We start from the raw sequence: 25681 nt of genomic DNA, 5'->3' as shown, positions 1-25681 counted from the left end.
GATCAGAGAAGTCTGCCCGCCAGGGTAGGAGGAAAGTGAGCAATCTGACCTCCTCCAGCCAAAAACACCCATTTCAAGGTCAGATGCTAGGCTGAGGTTCACCTCTGCTGATGTCCAACCATCCTTAGATAAGTGGCTGGGAGCAACAATTAATGCGTAAATAAAAAGGGCTTAGAGGGTCCCAGCCAGGAGTTGGGCGTGCTGGGGGCTGAGTGCCTGTCCTTGCTCTCCCGTCTGTTTACATGCTGAGGTTCAGATTGTCCCCAGCAGTGGGGTGCTCTCCAGGGGCTACTTCCTTGGAAGATCCAAAGGACACTGGCCTTTTCCTTTTTCCTTTCCACCCCCAGACACTGAAGGGGAATTCCCATCAATGTTCCATTTCTATCTTTCCACCTCCCACTAGCTCACTGTGGTATCTCCCGAGGGAAACCACGGACCCTCTGGGAGCAGTGAGGAACCAGGGAACTAAAGATTAACTTCATCGTCTCCCCACTCATCCTCACTCTTCTCCGGTTCTTTTCAGGGCCAGCCGGGTACACGAGGTTTTCCTGGATTTCCGGTAAGTGGAGAGGACACAGTCTAGCTGTGTTCCAGGCAGTCTGTGGGCCTGGTTGGGTTAAACTTCATCCAAGGCCAGCCCTTAAGCTAGCCTTTCCCTTCCAAACCCAAGTCACTAACGACCCTGTTCTGCAGCCTTCTGTGGAGAGCAAAGGAGAGTACTTGGCTAATGGCGCTAGAGAAGCCAAGAAAATAAATATCCAGATAAACGGGCATTGGGGCAGGAATCACACAGCCTGTTAGGCGATGTGAAGTGAAGTCACAGGCTGATAAAGGCCAGCATGACACCAGCATGTGGAACAGATGAGGCAGGGCAAGGAAGCCACCCACAACCTGGCTTTGAGAGTGAGATCCAAGCCATGGAGAAGGCAATGGGGTGGCCATCTGGGTGCCCTTTAATCCCTGCCTGAGGGGCCTACTCATAGCAGCCCTATAGGATAGAGTAGAACGGCCCCATAGGGTTTCCAAGGAGCGGCTGGAGTATTCGAACTGCCTACCTTTTGATTCAACAACAGTGGGTTGGGTTTGGTTTTTTGGACAGGGCCTAAGACAGGTTCTAAGAGGCAGGCCAGAGTGAGCAGCTAGTTCTCTTTTTCCCCAGGCCTCAATGCTGGCCAATCCCTGGTTTTCTCCACTTGGGTCTTTGGTATCCATAGTGACTGCTGCCCACTGGGTTCTCCCCTGTGCCATGGAGCCTGCATGCAGCAGTTCACTTACTCTTCACAAGGACCTTTCTGGAAGGTCCTGTCATTCTCATCCCCATTTTAGGATGGGAAATTGAGACTTAGACTTACCCACAATCACATAACCAGCAAGTGGATAAATAAGGGCTTGAACCCCAACTCATTGAAGTCCAGAACATGTGCTCTTCACCCCTGCCCAGATGTCTCCTTGGCAGGAGTCCTGTGATACTTGGTCTTTATATCTGTCTTCTTTCTGTTTCAGGGTCCCATTGGGTTAGACGGCAAACCGGTAAGTGGACCCTCTCTCAGGTTGGGGGCTCCTCCCCTCAGTGGGTGCAGGCCGCTTACCCTAGGTCTCTTGGTCCTTCTGCAAGACTCTGACTCCTTGGGAAGAGCTTGATAGAATGAAATCTCCTGTCCCGGGGCAGAGAGTTGCCACCCATGGGAAGGGGCAGAAGGGCTTTTTATTCCAGAGATGCTTTTTGAATGAGTGGCCCCCAGCCCCCGTGGGCTTTCCCAGGCACAAGCCCACAGCCTCCAAGTTGCGCTCCCAGTGTCTGAAGCAACAGCCGTCTCTAGAATTTGGTGATTCTGGGTTCTCCTGGAAGGGGCTAAGATAGGGAGTAAGTCAAGGAGGCCCCAGAGAAAGTAGAGAGGTGGGTAACTCCACCAGCTAGTTCTAGAAAGAGCCTAGACTCTCATTCCCAGTCAGCCCTTCCTCCCAGCACCCCCAAGGCACGTCCTGTGTCTCCTATTCTCCTCACCATCTCCCTCCCTAGTTGAGGCCCCTCATACTCAAGTTCACATGGAGACTGCTCTTCCCTTCCTTAACAGCTCTCTTTGTCTGTCTTAATCCTTCTTAGTCCCCTGACACAAATGTTTACTGGGGAAAAGTAGACCCCTTCCCCACCCCTGGGAAGGAGTAAGCCAAAGGAGAGTGTGACCGCTCCAAAGCCTTCTGATACCCTCCCCCTGCCAGTGAAGGTATTGGGTGGATGCGATACCTTGCCATTGGCCCAGCCCACCCTCTCACCTCTCCCCAGGATGAGGGACCAGGCTGCCCCCAAGTCACACACACACACAGACACACACACACTCGCTGCAGGCCAGCAAGCTACGCAGCATCCTAGAGGACTCTGGTGTTTATTTCCACTCACTTCACAGAACCAGGCTTCTCTCGAAGCTATCCTGGATGTGGATGGGACAGGTGGGGTCCAGAGGGACCACCCTTCCTGCCTCTGCTCTCTGAAGGACAGGCAGCTGCTAGCAAGGCCAGCAAAGGGCAGTAAAGGATGACTGTGATAAGAATCGGAGGGGTAAGGACTGGCCAGATGGGCAGGTGAGTGAGAAAACGCATCAAAAAGGAAAGAAAGGAACAAATAGGGCAAGCAGTGATGAGAGGAGGAGCAACGGGGCAGGGCAGAGGATGAGCCGGGGGCTGCTAGGTGCAGGTGACACTTACCTGGCACTTATTTTCTTCTCTTCCAGGGCCACCCAGGACCTAAAGGGGAGATGGTAAGACCCCAGCTTTCCTGCCTTTCGGGGAACAGGTAGGGGTCCACCGGGCCCTCCTGGACCACAGCCAAGCACCACCCAGCCAGGGCCTCACAGTGACCAGTGGAGGGACTGCCCCTCGGGGTCACACCCCCAGCTGTGTACACCCGCACCCCACTAGATCCTCACATGAGCACAGGCAGGGGCTTCTCCATTGGGAAACAGAGGAAAGGAAGGCCCAGAGAGAGGCCAGAACTGGACAGTGCCACACCGAGGCTAGTGGCCAACCCACCACTCCCAAACTGCCGTTCACCCGTGCTGTCGGGGACCAGCTTGCAGTCAGTGCTCACCCTGGGGGCACAGGGTGCCCTTCTGTCAGGAGACACCATGCCTCCTCAGCCTCCCCCTCAAGGCCTTACAGCCACTGGGGGTTCCTGACCGCAAGGAGCTCTCCCACCCACACTTCAGGCAGTCCTGGCCCCACTGGACACATTGGGAAAACAGACATTTGCTCTGCCTTCCTCCGTGCCCCTTACCTTCTGCCGAGTTTTTTTTTTTTTTTTTTTTTTTTTTTGGGAGAGAGAGAGGGTTTCTCCCTACACAGTCCCCAAGCCGCCCCTTCCAGAAGGGAAAGGCCTCCTCCGCTCCCCTATCAGGAGCCTCCCACTCCAGGGTGAGGGAGACCAGTTCTCAGAAGGGACCGATGGGTCATTAGGAGCCAGTGGGCCAGCCCTGGACTGGAACACTGTCCTGCCTCCCGTGTCCCAGGTCACCCCTACATTGTGAGTGACAGCTCCAGTTCCACAGGGGCGGCAGTTGGATTTGGACTTTGTCACTGAATGGTGAGAGCAACATGGCAGGCTTCCCCTTCTCCCTGCCCTGTGGAGTTTGGCAGGAGCCATGCCCTAAGTGCTGCCCCAAGTGCTGATGGGAAGATGCTCTCGACTCACCATGGGATGCTAGCAGGATGCCGGATGCCAGAGCCCTGCCAGCTGAGGGAGGTGGATAATGTGGATGGAAAAGGAGAAAGAGGCATGAGGGCTGAGAGACCTGGGCTATAGCCCTAAAACCTAACGAAACCCATTGCCATTGAGTCGAACCCCATTCATAGCGACCCTATAGACAGAGTAGAACTGCCCTATAGGGTTTCCAAGGAGTGGCTGGTGGATTCGAACTGCCAACCTTTTGGTTACCAGTGGAGCTCTTAACCACTGCACCAGCTGGGCTCCAGGCTGTACCCCTAGAAACACCCTTGATGAGATGGATTGACACAGTGGCTGCAACAGTTGGCTCAAGCATAACAACGATTGTGAGGATGGCATAGGACCAGGCAGTGTTTCATTCTGTTGTGTATAGGGTCACTGAGGCAGAACCAACTCAATGGCACCTGACAACAACAATTTAGACTCTCCAAGCCTCAGTTTCCCCAGCAGTCAAAAAGGAATACTACTAGGACCTGGAGCACAGGGTTATGCTGAGGATTAAATGAAAGCATACATGTAAAGTACTTAGCCCAACACCTGCCATGTAGAAACTGTCAATAAGTGACAGCTGGATCTGCATGAAATGGACAGGCTGAGGCTCAGACGGGGGAGCCAAGCTGCAAAGGGTTCCATAGCAGGTGAGGGCAGAGCTAGCTTCTACGTGGCAGGTGTTGACTAGGTACTTTGCATGTATGATCTCATTTAATCCTCAGCACAACCCTGTTCTCCAGGCCCTGGTAGTATTCCCTTTCGACAGCTGGGGAAACTGAGGCTCAGAGAGTCTAAGTTGTTGTTGTTAGGTGCCATCCAGTCGGTTCCGACTCATAGTGACCCCATGTACAACAGAATGAAACACAGCCTGGTCCTGTGCCATCATCATAATTGTTGTTATGCTTGAGCCCATTGTTGCAACCACTGTGTCAGTCCAACTCATGAGGGTCTTCCTCTTTTTTCCTTCTTTTTGCTGACCCTCTACTTTACCAAGCATGGTGTCCTTCTCCAGGGACTGGTCCCCCCTGATGACATGTCCCAAGTATGTGAGACAAAGAAAGTCTCATCATCCTCACTTCTAAGAGGCATCCTGTACTTCTAAGTAGCTTGCCTGAAATCACACAGCTAGTGAGTGGCCAACACAGGATTCAATCCCAGTTCTCAATTTCCTTCCCTCTACACCTTCTTGACTCCCTCCCTCCTTGTTCCTTTCTTTCCTTCCATGCCTCCCTGCCTCCTTCCTTCCTTCCTTTAACCCATTTTTTATCAAGTGTCTAAAATGTGCTGGGCACCTATGCCAGGTGCTAGGGATACAGGCAGAACAAGGCAGATGCTGTCCTTGCCATCTTGCAGCTCACAGTCTCATGGGGAAGACATACATTTAAATAGTCACAGACATAATTAACAAATTGCCTTTGCGATAAGTACTACAAAAAGGTATTGTAGGGTGCCCTGAGGAGCCTCAGGATAACCAGCTCGCCTCTGGCTGAGGGTCAGAGATGAGTTTCTTGAGAAAGAGACTTTTGAACTGGAGCCTGAAGGATGAGGATTTAAACAAGGGAAAGTAAAAAAAGGGGTGGGGGAAGAACATTTTAGGTTGGGACAACAGCATGTTAAAAGGTCCCGAGGCAGGAAAGTCCTTAAGGAGCAGTGAGACACTGGGAGTAGCAGGCGGAAGAGCCGGCTTTGGAATCCAGGTCTCCCAGCACGCTTTCACTACATCACAGCTGCCTTGACTGCAAATGCATTTCTTGCTGCCCTTACCCTGTTCTGAAGAATGTTGTGTCCATGCATGAAATAATGGCAACGATGAAACTTCCGTGGTGCCATTGTTATAGAGGCCAGGAGGTTGGGATGCTGACCCCTTAGCCCCTCCTCAGCCTCCTGCCTCCTTCCCCTTCTTGGGAGCCGACCTCTCCCCCAAGGCTGCCCACGGTGCTCCAGGAATAATCACAGCCATTAACCAGGCACTGCCCTGTAACCCTCCTTGTTGCTGTTGTTAGCTGCTATTGAGTCGGCCCTGACTTATGGTCGTCCTGTGTACAATGGGATCAGACCATCGTGATCCGTAGGTTTTCATTGACCGATTCTTCATAAGTAGATCGCCAGGGTTTTCTTCGTAGTCTTTCTTAGTCTAGAAGTTCTACTGTTAACAGATTATTATCTCCCTTTTGCAAAAGTGGAAACAAGGCAGAGTGTTTAAGCTGATTGCCCGATGCCTCACGAGCTCTAAATAACAGCTAGGATTCAAATCTATGGGATGGGGTTCTACCACTCTACTACACCACTTCTCTGCTGCAAGGGCCCTTTGTCTTGCAGGAAAGGAACCCTTCTACGCAGTCCTCTTCCTGTCCTCACTCTGGGCACACCATCCCTGTACCCCACGCCACTTACGCCCCTGAGCCTTCCCTGTCTGTTCAGGGGCCCCAGCTAACTCAGAGGAAAAGGTGGGCCATCCCCTCTCCCATGAGCCCGCGTCAGCATGATAGATGTCCTGTCGGCCTCATCGTCATCCATCAAAATCTGACAGGCTACAGAGCCATTAGACTCCTGTTTGGCGAGGCACGGGGACCCAGGAGCTATTAATTCCACACTGCTGTTTAACCTAATTCTCGTGGCCTGCATATCAGCTGTCCATCTCCCCAAATGGTTTCCCCTCTGCTGGGCGTCTGACACTGGGGACTGGGTCTCCCACTCTTGCACTTTACCTGTGTCATTACTTGTCAAAAGGGGCTCACCTGTGCCCTGTGCCCTACCTCAAGGGCCTGACGTAAGGAGAAAATAAAGCGTTCTGTAAAATCAGGAGGGTTGGGCAAGGTCGGGGGTGCCAACCTCAGCTGCCAAGGGAGCCACACAGGTGCTGTAAAGGAAAGCCTAGACTCTGAATTCAAATTCACCCCACCACCCACAGACTTGTGCTTATTAGTCTCTTGTCTTAGTTACCTAGTGCTTCTGTAACAGAAATACTGCTAGTGGGTGGCTTTAACAAACAGAAATTTATTCTCTCACAGCCTCGGAGGCTAGAAGTCCAAACTAGGGCGCCAGGGGAAGGCTTCTCTCTCTCTTGGTTTTGTGAGAAAGCCCTTGTCATCAATCTTGCCCTGGTCTAGGAGCTTCTCAGCACAGGGACTGTGAGCCCAAAGGATGCACTCCACTCCTGGCTCTTCTTTCTTGGTGATATGAGGTCCTTCTCCTCTCTGCTCACATCTCTCTTTTAGATCTTAAAAGAGATTAACTCAAGATACAAACTAATCCTGTAGACTGAGCCCTGCCTCATTAACATAACTGCTTCTAATCCTGCCTCATTAACATCATAGAGGTTAGGGTTTATAACACATACGATAATCATATCAGATCACAAAACGGTGAACAACCACGCAATACTGGAAATTATGGCCTAGCCAAGTTGACACACATTTTGGGGAGACACAATTCAATCTATAACATCCCTCATCTAAAAAAGGAGGATAAAAATAAAACCCACCTCATCAGGTGGTGTTGGGACGAGAGTAGTGAATGCACAGGCGACCCTCAGCTGTTGGTGGGGTGGTAGATAATTGAGGGCCTGTGGCATGGGTCTGCCTTACAGGGGCCACACTACTCAGTGAGAGTCCCTGGGCACCACGTGTGATTGATCTTGAAATATTTAAGAGAAGCTTGAGCTCCATAATTTTATTTCCACTCTCCTTGCTCTTAAATGTTGACAATTAATCGAAATTTTAAAAATAAGAAACTGCGTGGGGCAAACAAAATACCTCTAAGGGACCACGATTGTCCCATGGGCCATCACTTGGCACTCAACCCTCCAAGTCTTTGTATCCTAAAGCCTTGGTGTTACTTTTCTCAGCCCCTTGCCCTCTGCTCTTCCATCACACTCCTTTCTCCATCCTGAGAGTGGATGGCTTGGTCCCCTGTATCTGGTCACCTGGTTCCCTGTCAGTAAACCATGTTCTGCTCACTTGAACACTAAACCCTCCATCAACCAGGTGGGCTGGGGTGCCACGGATTGTCCCAAAGGCCATTTGTCCCCTCCTGACGAACTTCTGGGAATTGGCCAGTTTGGAGGTTGGTCCAGTTGGCAAGTCAGGAGCAAGCGAGAGGCACTGCTCCCACCTCTCAGCATCCCAAGAACAGTCCACCCAGATGGAATCTGCCCATGGGATTCTGAGCTCTTATGGCCCCAAAGAGACTGACCCAGCAGGTGGCTGCTGGAAGGGACCTCAGGACAGCCAGGTGGGGGCTGCTTGTCCAGGAGTTAGTGGTAGAACAAGTCTAAAAGCCCAGCCCCCTGATGTCCAGCCTAGCTCAGAGCATGATGGGTAGGAACAGCTGGGCCTTAGTGGTCAGACAAACCTGGGTTCACATCCCAGTTGTGGCCACTCGCTGGGTGCAGGGCCAGGTCACCTCACCTCATCTGGGAGACAGAGCCAATGTGAGCACCTTCCTCATGCAGCTACACGAGAGGTGAGATCGACACACGCCTAAAGAGCCTGCCTCTGAGCAGTTACTAAAAACCGTCACTCTTTGTCCTTTCCCTCTTTCCTCCAAACCAACCATGACGTGAGGTTCTTTTGGCCTTCCCAACACCAGCCTCGGAGGTCAGGCTCCTGAGAGAAATGGCCAGACCCTGTGTCCTCAGAGAACAAGAGGCTACGTGAACCCCAGGCTCCTTTCTTAGCCCTGGAAACTTGATAGGACAACCTTGAAGGAAGCCCCAAACCAAACCTATTGCTTTCTAGTCTATTCTGACTCATGGTGATCCCATGTTTTACAGAGAATTGCTCCGTAAGGTTTTCTTGGCTGCAGTCTTTATGGCAGCAGATCACCTGGCCTGTCTTTCTGCTCACCACGGGGTGGGTTTGAACCATCAACTTTTAGGTTAGTAGTTGAACACAGACCATTTGCACCGCCCAGGAAACCCTGGTGGCTTAGTGGTTAAGTACTACAGCTGCTAACCAAGAGGTCGGCAGTTCACATCCGCCAGGCGCTCCTTGGAAACTCTGTGGGACAATTCTACTCTGTCCTATAGGGTCGCTATGAGTCGGAATTGACTTGACGGCAGTGGGTTTGGAGGGAGCCTTGAAGGAAGCCCCAAGGCCCTGCATATTCCTCTTAGGAGCCCAGAGCACAGCTTAAGTTGACAACTTCCTACATCCTCTCCTCTGCTGAAGGTTTCTCCAAAACACTCAATGTCTGAACCCCTACCCCAGCTTCCCATGTCCCAGAAGCCCCTCAGCCTCAATGGGTTTCATACTGAGGCCACAGGGTACAGAAAATAAAATGTGCCAAATATCTCTGTGGGGGCTTTCAACAGCCTGTTTCTTGGCTCTGGGAGGAGACAGGGGTGAGTAAGGCAGGATCCCCGTGACACCTAGATGCAGCCCTTGTACATAAAAAAAAAAAAAAAATAGCGGGCCCAAAATAGTTGTTGGGAGAATGAACAAAGGGTCACATTGATCAGAGGGAAGACTGAGATGTGGTGTCTAAGGCCACATCCCCTGAATCTCTCAGGCACTGGAAGACCAGCCTCAGAATTCCAGGCATTCCAGAAAGTACCTAGAAGCCCCAGGTCCTATCACAGCATCCCCACTCTCAGCCTGGGCCTCTGATCTGGCCCATCTTCTGTCCACCACTGACCTGTGTGTGTTTCTTTCCCCACAGGGTCTGATGGGCCCCCGAGGACAGCCGGTTGGTACCTCATCTTAATATTCCCCATGGAGATGCTTTGGGCTGTGACATCCTTAGCTTTGCTTTCTAACTTTCTCATTTCCATCTCATTGTAGGGACCTCAAGGACAAAAAGGAGAAAAGGTAAGCCAGGTGAATGTTTTCCAGAATTTCCATTTCAGGGAACAGCCTCCCAACAGGTAGAAAAGGGTTCATAGTGGTGTTTTTCAACAGAGCCCTTAGTTCCGGAAACCCACTGTGGTGCCACAGTGTATGTATAAGAGAAATGGGAGTGATGTCCTCTGGTTAACGCTCTTTTGGGGGGAGGAGGGGACTACCTGGAGCCTGGCCCTTTTCAGCCTCTTTCTCTGCCCCGCCTCTGCCACCCCGACAGTGGCCACTGACCCCACCTCCATAGCCTCTAGGATTTTGAGGTGTGAGTTTATAACATTGGCCTGACCTTGGTCCTCATACTTTCTCTGTCTCATTAAATTTCTGGTAAAGATTCTACTGGGCTTGCCCCTGAGCAGATGGTACTGGGGCTTGACACCCCCAGCTCAGACAGGAATCTTCCACAGCCTACCTAGGTGTCTACTGTTCCCATCCAGCGGCTCCTGTTCAGGGCTATTGAGGGGACCCACCCGGAGGATAGAACTTCCCGGAAAGATACCTCCAGCAAGGCCTGGAGCATAACTCCTGCCTCTGCCATCATGGCAAGTGGTATATGATGGAGCGCTACCTCAGGTTCCGTGGGATCACCTCCAGGCAGGCCCTGGAGGTTGTCTTCCTGCTGCCACCCAAGAGCAAGAGAGGGAATTAGTTCTCCTGCCTCAGAGAGCTCAGACCAGGAGCAGAGCTGGGCTGGCAGGTGATGAGCATGTGTGATGCGTCAGTAAGTCCTGAGGGTGCCCCCAAGAGACAGCCGCCTGCCAACAAGTGCCTAACACCCTCCTCTTCCCTCCCTTTCTTCCGCAGGGTCAATGTGGAGAGTACCCACACCGGGTAAGTGAACCCCTGAAACTGAGCAGGGCCCTTTGCTCCATCCCTGGGGCACAGCACCCAGCTCAGCCCTGTCTCCCTGGATCCCCAGCACCTAACAGAGCTTGGAGGAAGCAGGCTTAGCAATCCAGAACTAGCCAGGAGGTGTCCATGGGGGTGGTGGGTTGTCTAGCCGACAGCTGGCTGGGCTGTCTCCCTGGGAGCGAGCCTTGTGGGTCAGTATGTGTGCTGTGTGCCACCAGCCTCAGTGTCTGTGTTCCCCGGCCTGTGTGCAGCCGGGCTGCCTAGCCAGTCTTGAGTGCCTGTGGGTGTGTGCCTGGCTGCGGGCCTCCATGCAGCGCCTTCTCCATGTGGCCATGTGGCTTGGGCAAGTCTGTGTGTCTGACCTCCTACCCACCCAGCATGTGTCTGAGGCTGTGTGTCTGTGCCTGGCTGCCTGCCCTTCCAATAGGAGGGACTTTAGGGTTAGTCATTGCTTCAGATGGCCCAAACCTCAATGGTGGAGATAATTGGGGCTGACTATATATATTCAAGGGTAGTGATACAGCCTCGACTTTGCCTCTTTAAGAACAGAGGCAGCACTTCTCCAGGCAGGGCAGAGGGTGGAGGGGGATGGTTGCAGAGATGGCCCTCCACCCCTCCAGCCCCACCTGCTCCTTCCTTTTCCTTCCTTTTACAGAGCCCAAAAAACTGCTGCCATCCTGTTAGGGGTCCTCAAACTTGTGTACCTTCAGCAGGGCCACTCTGGGGCTGGCGGAGGGAAAGGTGTACATGCCTCCTCGGGCGGGGCCCCTGTGAGCTGGGACCAGAAATGCCCGTTGTTCTGCAGCCTCAGAGCTGAGCAGTCAGGGGAGGGAGGACGGGCATCTTCAGGTGTCCATTCCTCTGTCCTGGGCCTCATTTGTGCCCAGATACACATGCACAGTGGGGCTCCTAGGAGCAGTTAGAGATCCAGACTCAGAGTCAGCCTGACCCAGGAAGGCCACCAGGAGGGCCTGGCTAGCAGGGTCCAGCCTCTGTCCAGCTACTCAGGAGGCTGGACAGCTTGCCAGATGCTGACCCTGGGTTCCTGGGCCAGGGAGAGGCCTCGGGCTGGGCCTGGGCAGGGGGCACGAGTGCCGGCAGCAGCACAGACAAAGCCAGCCAGTTGAAGGCATGTGCTCCAGGGATGCAGGGGCCCTGGTGTTCCGGCCAGCATGATCCAGCTACAATAATAGAAGGTCAGCTGTGTTTATTTGGAACGATGGGCTCACAGGATTGTTATGCTACCCGAAAGAAAGACAACATCCCCGGCACAAAAAATACAACTGTAGACGCTTTGGCCGTGTGTCATCTGTCCTGAGCGAATGCTTGGGGTCGGGGAGGACACTCTACCCCTCAGCCCAACAGAAGAAGCAGGAGGAGGCAGTGGTGGGAGGCACCAGAAGCTCCCTGGGCAGTCTGGGGAACAAGTCTAGTGGCGGTGAGAGTACACGTGGGGTGCCAGCTGATGGGTGGGGCAAGAGCAGCCCACACCCTCTATTTAGAAGAGACTAGAAAAGCAGGGAGTTCTAGGGTAGGTGGTCTTCAGGCATGGCCATGGTGGCTGTCTCCAGGGCCTGGTAAGGGATCCAGCCAGCAGCACCCCCAGGGTAGGTTGGGAGAGGGGAGGGGTGGGTAGCTGGGGTGGAGCCCCCTGGGTGGGGAAAGGAGAGCAGTGCCTGTGGCCTCCAGGTACTCACTCTCCCCCGTTGCCCTGTCTCTGTCACCACCACCCCCTCCCCAACCAGGAGCACCTAAGCAGCACTGTCTCAGCTCTGCGCTCCAACCAGATAATTACCCTGAAGGTTTGTAGGCTCTGGATGAGCTCTGGGCCCCTCTCTGCCGAGAGGCCTCCTGGACACGAAGCCCAGCGTTGCACACCTCGGGCCCTGGCGGTGGTGGGTGGGGTTGGTCCCTGGGGCTCTGTGTGCAGAGCTGCCTGCCTTCGAGGGCAGCTGACTTGGAAAGACTGTCACTGGATGCGTTCTCAGCCCAGGTGGCCCTGGTTCTTAACAGCCAGCCCAGGGGCCTGGTGTGAGTTAAAACGCTTTCAAAAGCAAGTGGTTGATTACATGGGATCTGTTTTCACTTGGGTTCTAACTGCTTCCTAAAGCCACAGCTTGCTCCGTTTCAAAGGGCAGAGGGATGGGAAGCAGCAAGAATTTCCAGAAATGAAAATCACATTAGATAATGTGATTGCAAGTTGCCTGCCTCCACCCCGCTCCCCAAAATATGTGGTTGAACATTCAGAGACATCTTTGCTCGGCCTCTATTTTCCAAGCCCTCCAGCCCCAGAACAAGAGGCCTCAGTAGAACTTAGCTTGTGCCCACACTGGCCACACCCTCATGGGCTTGGGCCCCTGGAGCCAGGCTCAGCATGGCCTTTGGCCATCCTCACCAGATTTGCTGACACCAGCCCTTCTTGTTCAACCAAAAAAAGAACCCAGAGGTCGCCACACACCAGCCTGCCTTCAAGTGCCAATTTAGCTGGCCCTGCAGCTCCCTAGCCAGAGGCTCCGAGTCGGCCGTCCTCAGCCCAGCAGCCCCAGCTCCCAACCCGGGTGGGCGGGTGGGCAGTGCAATGTTGGGCCGTGGGTCAGGGGGGCTCTCGGGCCCAGTGTGGCTGCGGAAGGCGGCCCAGCCAAGGAGGGCCACTCTCCCAGTCAGATGGGGCTTGCTGGCAGACACCTGGAGGAGAGGCAGGCCGAGGGGCCACTGTTCTGTGTGCCCTCTCCTTCCGGAGGCTAGCTGTGCCAGCCAAGGGCAACCTCGTGAGAGTGCCCCTCCATGCCTCCCCTCCTCGTGGTTCATGCTCGCTAATCTCTTTCTCTCTTCCTCTCCTCCCATCCATCTTGGCTACCCTGCCTTCCTGGCGACTTTCGACATCCTTCTGACCACCTGCAATCTTTGGCCTCTGCCCTCTGGCCTTCCAACTCGTCTTTCTCCTCAGCTGCTGCCTCTCCTCAATTCAGTGCGGCTGGCTCCGCCCTCAGTCATAAAAAGGCGGACCTTCCAGGTAGACACTTCAATTTACCAAGACATGGTGTGGCTTCCCCAAGGGGTTCGGCAAGCCTTTGGGCCCTGGCAGGCCAGCTGAGTCTATAGACGAAGCCAGAACTTCACTCTGGTTAAACAAAAACCAAACCCATTGCTGTCAAGTCGATTCTGACTCATAGCAACCCTATAGGACAAAGTAGAACTGCCCCACAGGGCTTTCAAGGAGTGCCTGGTGGATTTGAACTGCCAACCTTTTGCTTAGCAGACAAACTCTTAACCACTACCAGGGTTTCATCACTCTGGTTGGGTTACATTAAATTAGACAAAAATGGACCCAGAAATGCTATAGACCACAGAGCCCAACACCCAGGCCCCAGGAGACCCACAGCCACTACCATGACTGTTACTGTTCCTAACAGCCGCCACATTTATCGCCAGGGAGTGTGTTCCACATTTGCATGCCTGATTTTATTATTTCATTCTCTCAACAGTTTTATGAGTTAGGCATAACCATCCTTATTTTACAGATGAGGAAATCAAGGCTCAGAGAGAATAAGTGAGCTGCCCAAGGTCACACAGCCAGTAAACTGCAGTGCAGGGGTTTGTACCCAGCTTCTGTGTCTCTTATTTGTGTGATTTGGGGCAAGTTAATCCATCTTTCTGTGCCTCGGCTTCCTCATCTGTAAAAACATAAAAACATAGGTTGCCATAATACTGCATAGGGCTGTTGCTGCATATGGGAGGCGCTTAGGACAGTGCCTGGCACAGTTTAAGTGCTATATATAACGTCAGCAGCCATTACTGCTGTTAGGCATATTTTGGAGACTAAGAAATTGAGGCTCAGAGAAGTGAGTTGGTTTGCCCAAGGTTGCACAAAATAGCAAGAGGCAGAGCTGGAACTGGCAAGCCAGGTCTTCTGACCCCACATCCAGGGCCCTCTTGGTTGAACCTGCATCCTTTTTGTGCTGAGAAGTGCAGGACTGGTCCCTGTTTTGAAAAAGCTTGGCATCTGATCCCCGGTAACCTGATTCTGAGGAAGAAGGGAATTTGTAGAGGGAATGTAGTCCACAACCAGCTGGGGTAATCATCCTGAGCAAAAACTGCTTCCTCCTCCAGCCAGGGAGGCTGGGGGAGGACAAGGTCATGAAGAGCAAGCAACCTTAACCCCTGCTGTCCAAGGAATCTCAGACCCAGGGATCCAGGCATGGTTCCAGGCTGTCACCTGCCCATAACCTTCTTATGTGGCCCAGGGAGTAACCCCAGGACCACGGATGTAGGGAGTGGCAGAGTTCTGAGATGCTCTCTGAAAGCCTGGCAGCAGGCTTAGCAGCCACCATCCACCTAGCCCAGGAGCAGTCAGAAGCCCAGGGCCCTGATGGAACACAGCTGAGAAGCCACTCCAGCGAACAGCTGAAAATACAGAAGGACGTGTGAGGTGTGGTACCCGAGCCCAGGGGCTGCACATTCTGTTACGTTGGCCAAATCCTCGACAGTCTCTGGGCAGTCTGAGCACTCACCCAAGCAGGCCCGCCCCCACTACCACCCAGCCCTGCCCAGATCAGACCCGAGAACGTGCTCTCAAAGTGGCCATTCGCCTAGACACCAACAGCTACCTTAGGGCTTTGGCTGTACTGTCTGCCCTTGCTGGGCTCCAGGCCATATTGCAAGAATCCTTTATGGATTATCTCATGTAGCCCTCACACCAGCCACCCTGCGGTGGACGTGCCGCCATCATCATCCCCACTTTAAAAAAAAAGAAAAACCAAAGCTATTGCCATGGAATCGGTTCTGACTCACGGTGACTCCGTGTGTTGCAGAGTAGAACTGTTCTCCACAGAGTTTTCATGGCTGTGACCTTTTAGAAGCAGATCACCAGGCCTTTCTTCTGAGGCGCTCCCGGGTGGGTTCAAACCCTTTTGGTTAGTAGCTGAGCACTTAACCCTTTGGGCCACCAGGAATTCCTGTTGCCACTTTACAGATGAAGAGATTGAGAGGCCCCGGACTCCATCCAGGCCACTACATTTTGCTGCCTCCTTTCCCAAGAGCAAGGGGTGGGAGAACCAGAGCAATCAGTGCTGCCTGGACCTGGTTTCCAAAGCAGAGGACAAGAAAAGGGGTCCCAGCCAGCCTACTGCGGGGTCAGCCTGGAGAGTAAGGGTTTTGTGTTGTCAGCCATCTTGGGCCATAAAAAGGCTTGTCCACTTCCTATCAATAAACGGATATTGATTCTACGGGTTCCGTGAGATGCTTAAACGTTGGGTCTAACGTTAGTTGGAAGAAGAAACTATATGGGAGATGATGTACTTAGCAGATGGTGTTAGAGGTCATTTCTAAAGTACAGAAGGTTCAACTGTGAGCACTTTTTGCTGGGGGCTTATTTGGGATGAAGAGAGCCCTGGTGGTGCAGTGGTTAAGCACTCAGTTGCTAACCAAAAGGTTGGCAGTTCGAACCCACTAGCCACTCCATGGAAGAAAAAGGTAGCAATCTGCCTACATAAAGATTTACAGCCTTGAAAACCCTATGGGGCAGCTCTACTCTGTCCTGTGGGGCCACTATGAGTTGGAATCAACTCGAAGGCAGTGGGTTTGGTTTGGGGTTGGTATTTGGAAGGAAGAGGAACTGAGTCTGGAGTTCTGAGTTTGGGCCCTAGCTTACCCTGAATTCTCCATTTGACCTCGGTCAGGGAGCCCAACTCCTCTGAGCCTCGATTTTCTCTTCTGTAAAATAGAACTTGTGTTGTAGGGAAGATTCTAGAATTTCCAAGTCAGGAAGGGCCTTAGGGGTTTGTCTTAGACCAGGCACCTCCCTGGCCCTGTGAATTGTTGTTGTTGTTAGTTGCTGTCGAGTTGTCTCCGCCTCATGGCAAATCCATATGTCTCAGAGCAGAGCTGTGCTCCATAGGGTTTTCAAGGCTGCAACCTTTCGGAAGCGGATTACCAGGCCTGTCTTCCGAGGTGCCTCTGGGTGGGTTCAAACAGCCAACCTTTTGGCTAGTAGTTGAGCACTTAACTGTTGGCACCAGCCAAGGACTCCTCCCTATGAACCACCCCTTGCCAAAAATGCAGGGATGCTGTGTAAGAGTATAAAGCAGGGCACCAATGCAAAGGATTCTTAGGGTGCTCAGAGAACTCGACGGGCTTAATCAGACTTATTCTGGCTGAAAAGAAGGCTGTGCTGATCCCCTCTTGAAGCTTGAGTTTTCATGAAGCTTCCCTGGTTCAGGAGAGGCACCATCAGAGCGGCCCCTAGGACTTATCAACAGCCAATATGAAGCTAGGTGGTGGGAGGGCGAGGGGGAGCTGGAGGCAGGGGACCCACCAAAGCAATTTCTGCACCTGCCTCCTCTACTGTGGATGCTCTGAGCCCTAACACGGCTTTTCAGAGGGTGCAGCAGGATGAGGCCCAGGCCCCCAAGTGTCACTGTTGGGTGCATTACGCTAGGACATTCCAGCCAAGATATGGTGCAAACAGGTGTTGCTGAGATCTAACATTTCTCGTTCTGAGGTTGTGCACTCCTGTTTGCCTCCCACGTCCCACAACAGATCTTCCATTTGCTCCCTTTTTCACATGGGAAAGCAAGAGACCCCAAGTATTGCAGTCACTTGCTGAGATCACTCTGAGAAGAGTGGGCTGGAACTCCAGGACCCCACCTCCTCCTGCATCCCAGCCTAGAGCTCTCTCACCTGCCAGGCTGTTCTGCTTTGACCCATCTACAGGAGTGGGCCCCTTCCCACCAGGTTGTCTCTGGAGCTGTCATTTAGAAAATAGCATAATGACAATTAAAAGAATGGCCAAAGTAGGTTTTCATCTGCCTAGATCTAGAAAGGCATTCCTGGGTAGTGTAAACTGTTAACGTATTCAGCTGCTAACCAAAAGGTTGGAGGTTCAAATCCACCCAGAGATGCCTCAGAAGCAGGGCCTGGTGATCTACTTCCCAAAAGTCAGCCATAGACAACCCTATGGAGCATAGATCTACTCTGATGCACACAGGGTCACCGTGAATCAGAATCAACTTGACGGCCACTGCTAAAAAGACCTAGAAAGACTCTGGCTTGCCCAGCCCCAGTATCTGGGGTTGTATGGGCCAGGCTCTCTCCTCTCCCTAAAGGAACACAATGCTGCCCCTACCTTGTGGGGCTCTCGGTCCCTCCTGGGCACAGGCCTGGTGGCAAAGGTTGGGCTCTAAGCAGCTGGTTGAGGAGTCAGGGTAGGGGAAGAGAAGAATAATAGCAGCCTTGTACAGGCATAAAACGCTTTCCGATTTCAAAACAATTTCAGCCAAGCCAAGGGTTGCAAACTCAGTTGCCCTCCGAGGCCGGGCAGATCACATAAGGGATAGAGCAGACTATGTGTAAGAAAGGGTAGGGAGGGTGAGGGTCAGGGCAGCTGGACAGCTCATGTCCTGTCTGGATGGGCAGCCGCAACGCAGATCCTGCTGATCATTGCCCCCAGGGATGTGGGCCCAGAGGTACCAGGGATTCTAGCTCTTCATTGGAAGCCACCAATCCAAATGTTTACATGAAATCTCTTGCCCAATTGTTTAGTGAGCCACAGAAAATTGTGTGACCTCTGACCTAAGGACTTTGTCTGATCCTCTGGCAAGATAATCAAAGACAGCGAATAGCTGAGACAGGAAATCAGGAGCTATTGTTCCCATGCTATGGCTGAGAGGCCGGGGCTTAGAGAGATGATGTGACTGCCACACAGAGAGAGGGGCAAAGGCAGGCCCAGCCTTAGATGACCTGGGCTGGACTCCAGCCCCATGACCGGGCCCATACCAGGTTTGTGGTCCGGCTGGCGATCGTCTCTCTCACCCCTGCCTCTGCCACCCACAGCCATGCTGTGGCCCCAGTACCAGCCTCTGTGCAGGAAGTCCTCTCTGGAAGCCCCTCCTCTTGGGGACCTAATGTCTTGGCTCTCTTCTCACTGCCACCAGCCCCTGCATGTAGTCACCACCATGCAGCAGTCACCACCATCACGTCACATCTCATCCCCAGTCACCAGAGCCTTCACCGGGTGCATGGCACTGGGGGGGAACTGGCCCACGACTCTGGGCGCCCTCTCTCTAACACTTGTCTCCATGAACCTCAGGGTGAACAGGGCCAGGCTGGCATCCAAGGCCCACCAGGACCACCAGGCCCCCCTGGACCAAGTGGACCTCTGGGGCACCCAGGACTGCCAGGGCCTATGGGGCCACCCGTAAGTATCTCTCTCCTTACCTACTGCCTCCTGTCCTTAAAGATTTGTCCCAAGAATTCTCTGGAGGCATCCAAAACTTGGATAACTGACAGGAACTTGAGTTCCTGCCAAATGGCAAAAACATCTTACAAGTCCACTGACCTAGTAGCCCATGCGAGGACCGGCCCATCCCTGTCACAGTTGTCTATTGAGCTCTGGCTCTGTAAGCACACGTTGCTGATACGTCCTCAACATCAGCCTTTGCCTCTCAGGGGAAATCACTAACCAGCTGCCCTTTCCCAGCTTCAGTAGAGAGGAGCTTGGAAAGAAAGTTCCTAAGGCCACTTTTGATGGTTGTCCCCTGACCCCTGGGCTTAGGAAAACCTGAGTCAGGTGTAGTAGGTCCTGAAGGACGTAGGCAAGGGGTCATCTGAGCACCTGGCGTCCCTAACAAGCGAACCTTACCTAGTGTGTGCAGGTTTTCACACTGTTGCCAGCCATTCCAGCCAAGCAGGATGCCTGGTCGACCGCAGCTATTGCCCAGCCTAGGGAGACCCTGCATTGAGCTTGGGGAAGGGGCCTCAGTGAGGCCAACCACGCATTCACCCCAGACAGAACACACGCAGGCTACGGGTCAAACTCAGTGGCAGCCCAGATCACCCATTTCCAAGCCCTGGCCAAGACCCTACTCTTTCTCAACCCAATTTAGTACAGCAAAGCACCAGGGCAAGAGAATAAATCCACAGGTGCCAGGATTCCTTTGGAAAAAATGGGTCTTCTACCAAGAAAGAGATGAGGCTAACTTTGTATGTTATTGGAGGGACAAAGGTTAAGGACAAAGTCTGTTTGCTTTTTAATATTTCCCCCCATGATAAAAAATAATGTTTTTCTTTCTCATTGCAAAAGTATTATATATTCATGGTGAAAAAAAAAAATTGGAAAACATGTAAAATTGTCTATTTTTCCACATCCAGAGTCAACAATGGTTAGCATCTTGGAGATTCTGTCCATTTTTCTCTTTAGATGTATCTGCACATGAACATTTTCCAGGCTGGTAATGATCTGAATGGAATCCCTATGCAAACGGTTCACACACTCAGCTGCTAACCAAGAGATTGGTGGTTCAAGTCCATCCAGAGGCACCTTGGAAGAAAGGCCTGATGAACTACTTCCAAAACAGCAGCTCTACGCTGACACATATGGGGTCAGAGTCGACTCAGCAGAAACGGGTTAATGCCCTGAATAAAGTAACAGTTTTGTACCCTGCAGAGTTTATCACTTAATGTTGTAAAGCCAGCCCTTTCCTCTGTCAGGAAAGAGTCTTCCACGAGAGGGACCTCAGGGCTGTGGGGGCGCGGGCGGGGGGGCTCTGTTAGTGAGTCCCCTTCTGTGATATATATCCTTGTTTGTGCACATCTCTGGTTGTTACGTTGGGGTAGATTCCCAGAGGTGGAGTTTCTGGGTCAGGGAAGTCCCTGCCAAATAACCTTCAATGTGCATGGCCACATTGGAGATCGCTTGGCTTCACACCTGGGCCCCTGGGCTGCTGATCCTGAGACTCAGTGCAGGGGTCCCTCTGGAAGAGGGAACACCCTGGCCAACCAGGGCACCCAGCTGTGTGATGTTTGAAAGCCTAATTTGCTGGGAACCCGCCCTCCTGCCCAGCTTGACCCAGCCACAGATTTTAAATATTCCCGTGACTTCTTCCCGGGACCGCAGGGAGAGGGCTCAGACTCACTTCCATGGGTTTCATGGATAGGAAAGCAGAAAACCAGAAAGGAAGTGAAATTTAGGGCAAAGGAACTAAACCAAGCTGAGAAAACCAAAAAGCGTTCAAAATCAACTTCTTTGCTGACCGCCCTCCCCCAAATACAATGGATCCCGCTCACTGAGCCAAATTTAGGTGGTTTTTTTTGTTGTTTACAAAGAAAAAAAAAAAAAAAAAAAACCAGAACACATGTTGTTTTTTTAATTTTTAAAAAAAGATTTCTTTTTTAGAGCAGTTTTAGATTCACGGAAATGTTGTCAAGAAAGCACAGAGTTCCCATTTACACAGCCCTCCAGTCTCTCCTACTAATGTCTTGAATTCTGTGGTACATTTGTTACAATCGATGAACCAATATTGGTACGTTATTATTAACTAAAGTCCATAGTTCCCATTGAGGGTCACTCTTTGTGTTGTACAGCCCTGACGGTTTTGACAAATGCTTAATGTCATGTGTCGACGCGGTATATCACTCAGGATAGCTCCAGTGCCCTGAGAATGCCCTGTGGAAGCAGGTTTTTTAAATCAATTGCGATAGGGCTGGCTCAGGCACCTAGGTTTCCTCCAGCCCACACTGCTGCCTGCCCGACACCCCAGCTTGCAGTGGTACCCACCCTCTCTCTCCTCTCCCTTGAGCTCCTGCAGGCAGGTCCCCCAGCCCACACAACCTCCCCACGGCTGGCTGCCTCGGTCACTGCACCCTGGGCAGGAAGGTCTAAGACAGAGGAGACTGAAGGCTTTTCCGAAGGCAGCCAGGGCCAAAAGCAAAACCAGGGCTATGCCGGGAATGGTCGATTTTCTCGGCAGGGGTCCCAGGTAGGAGGTGGGTGGGTGCGGCTCTGAACCAAACCACACTGTCCATTTACTGTGATGCCCCTGACTATTTTCCAGTGGGCAACTCCAGTGGAGATTCCCGTGGCTCCAATAGGGCTGAAGAGGACACCAGGCTGTTGTCGCTATGGGCCCTCAGCAGGTCTCAGACACCCTTCCAGGGTCCTCTAGATCTGTTCTCTAGCTTGTCCATTCTGTCCTGGTCCCAACCCCATTAACTAACTATCCAGGGCTACTCTTCTCCCAGCCTCCACTGTAAATATGAATGCTGTTGTTGGTGACTGTTGAGTTGATTCCTACTCATGGCGACCCCACGTGTGCAGAGTAGAACTGCTTATAGGGTTTTCAAGCCATGACCCGTCAGAAGCAGATTGCCAGCTTCCTCTGGATGGATTTGAACCACTAACCTTTTAGCTAGTAGTCAAATGCTTAACCATTGGTACCACGCAGAGACTCCATAAACACTATTAACCTCAGCCATTTGCAAGTGGAAACATCTCCCATCACCTTGTTCTTGCTTCCACAGGGCTTACCTGGGCCTCCTGGACCAAAGGTAAGGGCCTTGTGTTGAATAGGTGAGAGTGCTCCCTGCAGGAGAGAGGTGGGAGGCAGCATAGGGGGCTGCTGAGTAAGGAGCTGAGATGGTCTCAGCTCAGAGATGGATCAAGCTTGACTTGGTTCCAAAACATCACCTGCCTCTTAGGGACTGATTTGCCTCCACAAAGATGGCATTTATTGCGTGCTCGGGCTGAGACAGTGCTGTGGCTGGTATGAGCAGAGCAGTCTAGTTGCAAACTCAAGGCTGATGTGCAGGACATCGTCACAATGTTCTCATGAAACAGCGTTTCCTAGGGTGTCAGAACTGGGAGGCTCCTTCAGGGTCATCCTGTCTCTCATGAAACTTTACCAGAGCCCAAGATGTCACACAGGCTCTCCCTTTGAAGCTGGGGATTCTGGGACTCTGGGGAAGAGAGGCTGCAAAGGACAGATCCTGCCCAGCCATTTATAAGTGTTTATAAATTTTATAGATGTAGACACAGAGCCCTGGGGAAAACGGACTTGTCCAAGGTCAGAGAGAGGGTCAGTAGTGGAACCAAAACTGACACTCAGGTCTCCTGGGCCTCTTTCAAGTTAGCTCTCTCCCCTCCTTCCCTCTGCCTCTGAAAAGCGGGGGCTTGTTTTGAGAAGTAGAACAGTCTCTATTGGCTTCAGAGGGTTCAAGAGCTGTCATGCCGGGGAAGGCTGGAGTGGATGCTAAGGGACCAGGAGGGTTTGTAGTTGTTGGGAGGATGAGGGATACTTTGAGAGTAAGGGAATAGCACAAGTAAATTTTGGGATTGGGAATACCCCTCTAATGGTCTTTTCTTTGTCCCCCCAGGGAGACCCTGGGATCCAAGGCTATCACGGCCGGAAGGTAAGAAGGAGGTGGGAAGAGGACCCAGCTGCCCCTAATGGTAACCCATAAGGGGCTTCACAGGGTTGAGACTTGACAATGCACAATGCCTTTTTGCACACACACTCCCCAGCGTGGCCCTCACATGCTTGGCCCAACTGGGGCTAGTATCTTCACTTTGAGGATGAAAAGGCTTAGAGGGGGCAAGGGCCTTGGGCAAGTCAGTGGCATAGCTGGGCCTCAGATCCAGAAGGATCTTCTCTCGCCAATCTGGGTGGCTGTGTCTGTTACTGACAGGGCCACTATCTGCCCCACCTGGGCAGAGCTCCATGCTGAGTATGGTAGAAATATGGAAAGGTCCCAGTCTGGATTCCTGCACAGATAACCCTGGTGAAGGCAGACTGCTAAAATGCTACCAGAGCAAAGTGCTCTGTGAATGCAGGGGACAGAGAGGTTAATTCCAGGTTGGGAGGAGTTTGGGAAGTCTTCTAGAAGAAGATCGCCTGTGAGCTTAGCCTGAGAGATGGGTGAGTGCATCAGTTATCTATTGCTGAGCAACAAACCACCCCAAACTTACTGGCTTAAAACAGTGACTTATTTCTCATGACTCTGTGGATTGGCAATCTGGGTGGTTTTGCTGGTCTCACCTGGGCTCACTCATGCTGTTGTATCGGATGGTCTACGGAAAGACCTGAAGGACCAAAATGTCTTCATGCATGCGTGTAGTGGTTGGTGCTGGCTGTGGGCTGGGGCGCCTTCATTTTCCTCCCTGTGGCCTCTTATCCCCCAGGAGGCTAGACAGGCTTCCTTACAGCATAGTGGGCCCCAGGGCACAAGCACTTTTCAACGTGCCCACTTGCACCTGTCTTCTTTGTTCTTTGGCCAAAGCAAGTCACATGGCCAGGTCATGGGAGTCAGTGTGAAGGAGGAGTAGCAAACACTGTGGCTATTTTTTTAATCTAAGTGGGCCTTCAACCAGCAAATTTGAAGGAAAGTAGCGTTTCAGATAAAGAAACTATTTGGGCAAAGGCCCAGAGGTGGTCATTGCAATAACTATACCAGTACTAGCTGCCGTCAAGTTGATTCCAACTCATGGCGACCTCATGTGTGTCAGAGTAGAACTGCTCCATACGGATTTTTTTGGGTTTTTTGTTGTTGTTGTTTTGAAGTCTTTCTGTCCACAGAGGTACCAAGGGCACTTCAACCTCAGGTTTGTTTGTTTGTTTGTATTTTAATTATTTTATTGTATTTTTGGTGAAAGTTTACAGAGCGAATTCGGGTCTCATTTAACAATTTCTGTACGTACTGTTCAGTGACATTGGTTACATTTTTCACAATGTGTCAGCATTCCCATTATTTCTATTTTGGTTGTTCTGTTTCCATTAATCTAGCTTCCCTCCCCGCCCCTCCTCTTACCTTCTCATCTTTACTTTTGAGTAAATATTGACTGTTTGGTCTCATATAGATGATTATTTAAAGGAGCACAGTACTCACAGGTGATACTGTTTATTTTATGAGCCAGGCTATTATTCGGCTGAAAGGTGACCTCCAGGAGTAGGTTAAGTTAAAAGTGTAAAAGGTCTCTCAGGGTCATAGTCTCAGGGGATCCTGTAGTCTCTACCAGTGTAGTAAGTCTGACCTTTTTGAGAAATTTGAAGTTTGTTTTACATTTTTCTCCCATTCTATCTGGGGCCATCCATTGTGTCTCTGGTCAGAACAGTTGTTAGCGGTAGCCAGGCACCATCTAGTTCTTCTGGTCTCAGGATAGATGAGGCTCCATAAGGTTTTCAGTGGGTAATTTTTTTTTTAATAGGTTTCAAAGTGCCTCTAGGTGGACTCGAACCTCCAACCTTGCAGCTAACAGCAGAGCACGTTAACCATTTGTACCACCCAAGTACTCCGTAATAATTACAAAAAAAAAAAAAAAAGAAACATTTTGAGTTGATTCCAACTCATTGTGATTCACGGTGGCCCTATGGAAGTGTCACAGGGTTTCCAAGGCTGTAAATCTTTTTCCCAAGGAGTGGCTGGTGGGTTAGCAGCCAAGCACTCTAACCCACTGTGCCACCAGGGCTCCTCTGCAATAACTATAGTAATATAATTCTAGTAATAGCTACCACTTACTGAACACCTATATGCCAGGCACTGGCCTTCCATGTGACCTGCATTGTTCGTAATCCTAAAACCACCCTGTGAGGCTGGTACTAGTGTTTTCCAGTTTAACAAATGAGGAAGCTGAGGCTTGCCCAAAATCTCATGGCTTGTAAGTGGCAGAGCAGGAGTTCAAGTCCAGGTCTGGGCAGCTCCAGAGTCTGAGTCTTGCCCACGGTACCACCTGCTGCAAGGAGCCCATCCTGTCCTCCCAATCCTGGCTGGAGGGTGGGGGGAGATCCGGAAAAGAGGCAGGAAGACAGGCCCCAGGAAGACAAGGAAGGAGAAGGAATCTTGGAAGGGGAGCAGTCACACAGAGAAGGACATTCCTCACACACTGTAATCAGACAGCTGCCATGACCACATTGTTTTATGGGAGCTTGGCGAGTAAAACGGTGAGACCTGAGAGATCCTTAATTAGTTCTGCATAAACTGAGAAGTCTGTATTGTGTCAGGAAGTGGAAATTATACTCCCCAGGGTTGCCTCCATCCACTTATGCAGACTCACAAAATTTACTGCCTCCTGGTGTAGCGAAAGGTAGGTTTTCCCATTAGCTGCCAGGTTCCCTCTTTCAAGCTATAAAGGGGCTGCGGGGCCAGCAGAAGTCCCCAGAGGTCATGGCGGTGGCCGTGGCTGGACATCCAGACAAGGACCAGCATCTGTTCTCTGCTGCAAATCAGAAGCCTGGTCTGTCCAGGAAGGAGGCTGTGAGGGTGTTGGCCTGCAGATGGAGACGCCTCAGCTTAGGGCTGGGCTGTCGCGATGATAGAAGGGCTGGTCCTATGGGTGTGGCAATTAGGTTAGATTGTGGGGAGAGTAATTCAACCCTGGCTGCATTGAATCTGCAGAAAAAAACCAATATGATCCTGCTGGCAGAGGGGCAAGCCAGGGAGGTTCGCCCTAGGGAGAGGAGGACTATAGCACGGAAGCGGGAGAGCACTCTTGCAAGACTAAGGGTACAGCAAGGGC

General features: G+C 51.8%; 1 protein-coding gene across 1 annotated transcript in view; it reads left to right on the top strand.

Annotated features, from left to right (window-relative positions):
• Positions 1-25681, top strand: part of COL13A1 (collagen type XIII alpha 1 chain) — a 101205-nt gene that overhangs the window by 22616 nt on the left and 52908 nt on the right. Inside the window, exons 6-15 of the mRNA XM_049855801.1 lie at positions 524-559; positions 1504-1530; positions 2730-2756; positions 9371-9397; positions 9493-9519; positions 10351-10377; positions 12144-12200; positions 18485-18592; positions 21694-21720; positions 22546-22581. Of these exons, the coding sequence (XP_049711758.1) occupies positions 524-559; positions 1504-1530; positions 2730-2756; positions 9371-9397; positions 9493-9519; positions 10351-10377; positions 12144-12200; positions 18485-18592; positions 21694-21720; positions 22546-22581 (399 nt within the window). The remainder of the gene's footprint in view (positions 1-523; positions 560-1503; positions 1531-2729; positions 2757-9370; positions 9398-9492; positions 9520-10350; positions 10378-12143; positions 12201-18484; positions 18593-21693; positions 21721-22545; positions 22582-25681) is intronic.

Source organism: Elephas maximus, chromosome 16 (assembly GCF_024166365.1).
Source record: "Elephas maximus indicus isolate mEleMax1 chromosome 16, mEleMax1 primary haplotype, whole genome shotgun sequence".
Lineage (NCBI taxonomy): Eukaryota > Metazoa > Chordata > Mammalia > Proboscidea > Elephantidae > Elephas > Elephas maximus.
The sequence above is the reverse complement of the archived record's forward strand: the minus strand, read 5'-3'. Positions and strand labels throughout refer to the sequence as shown.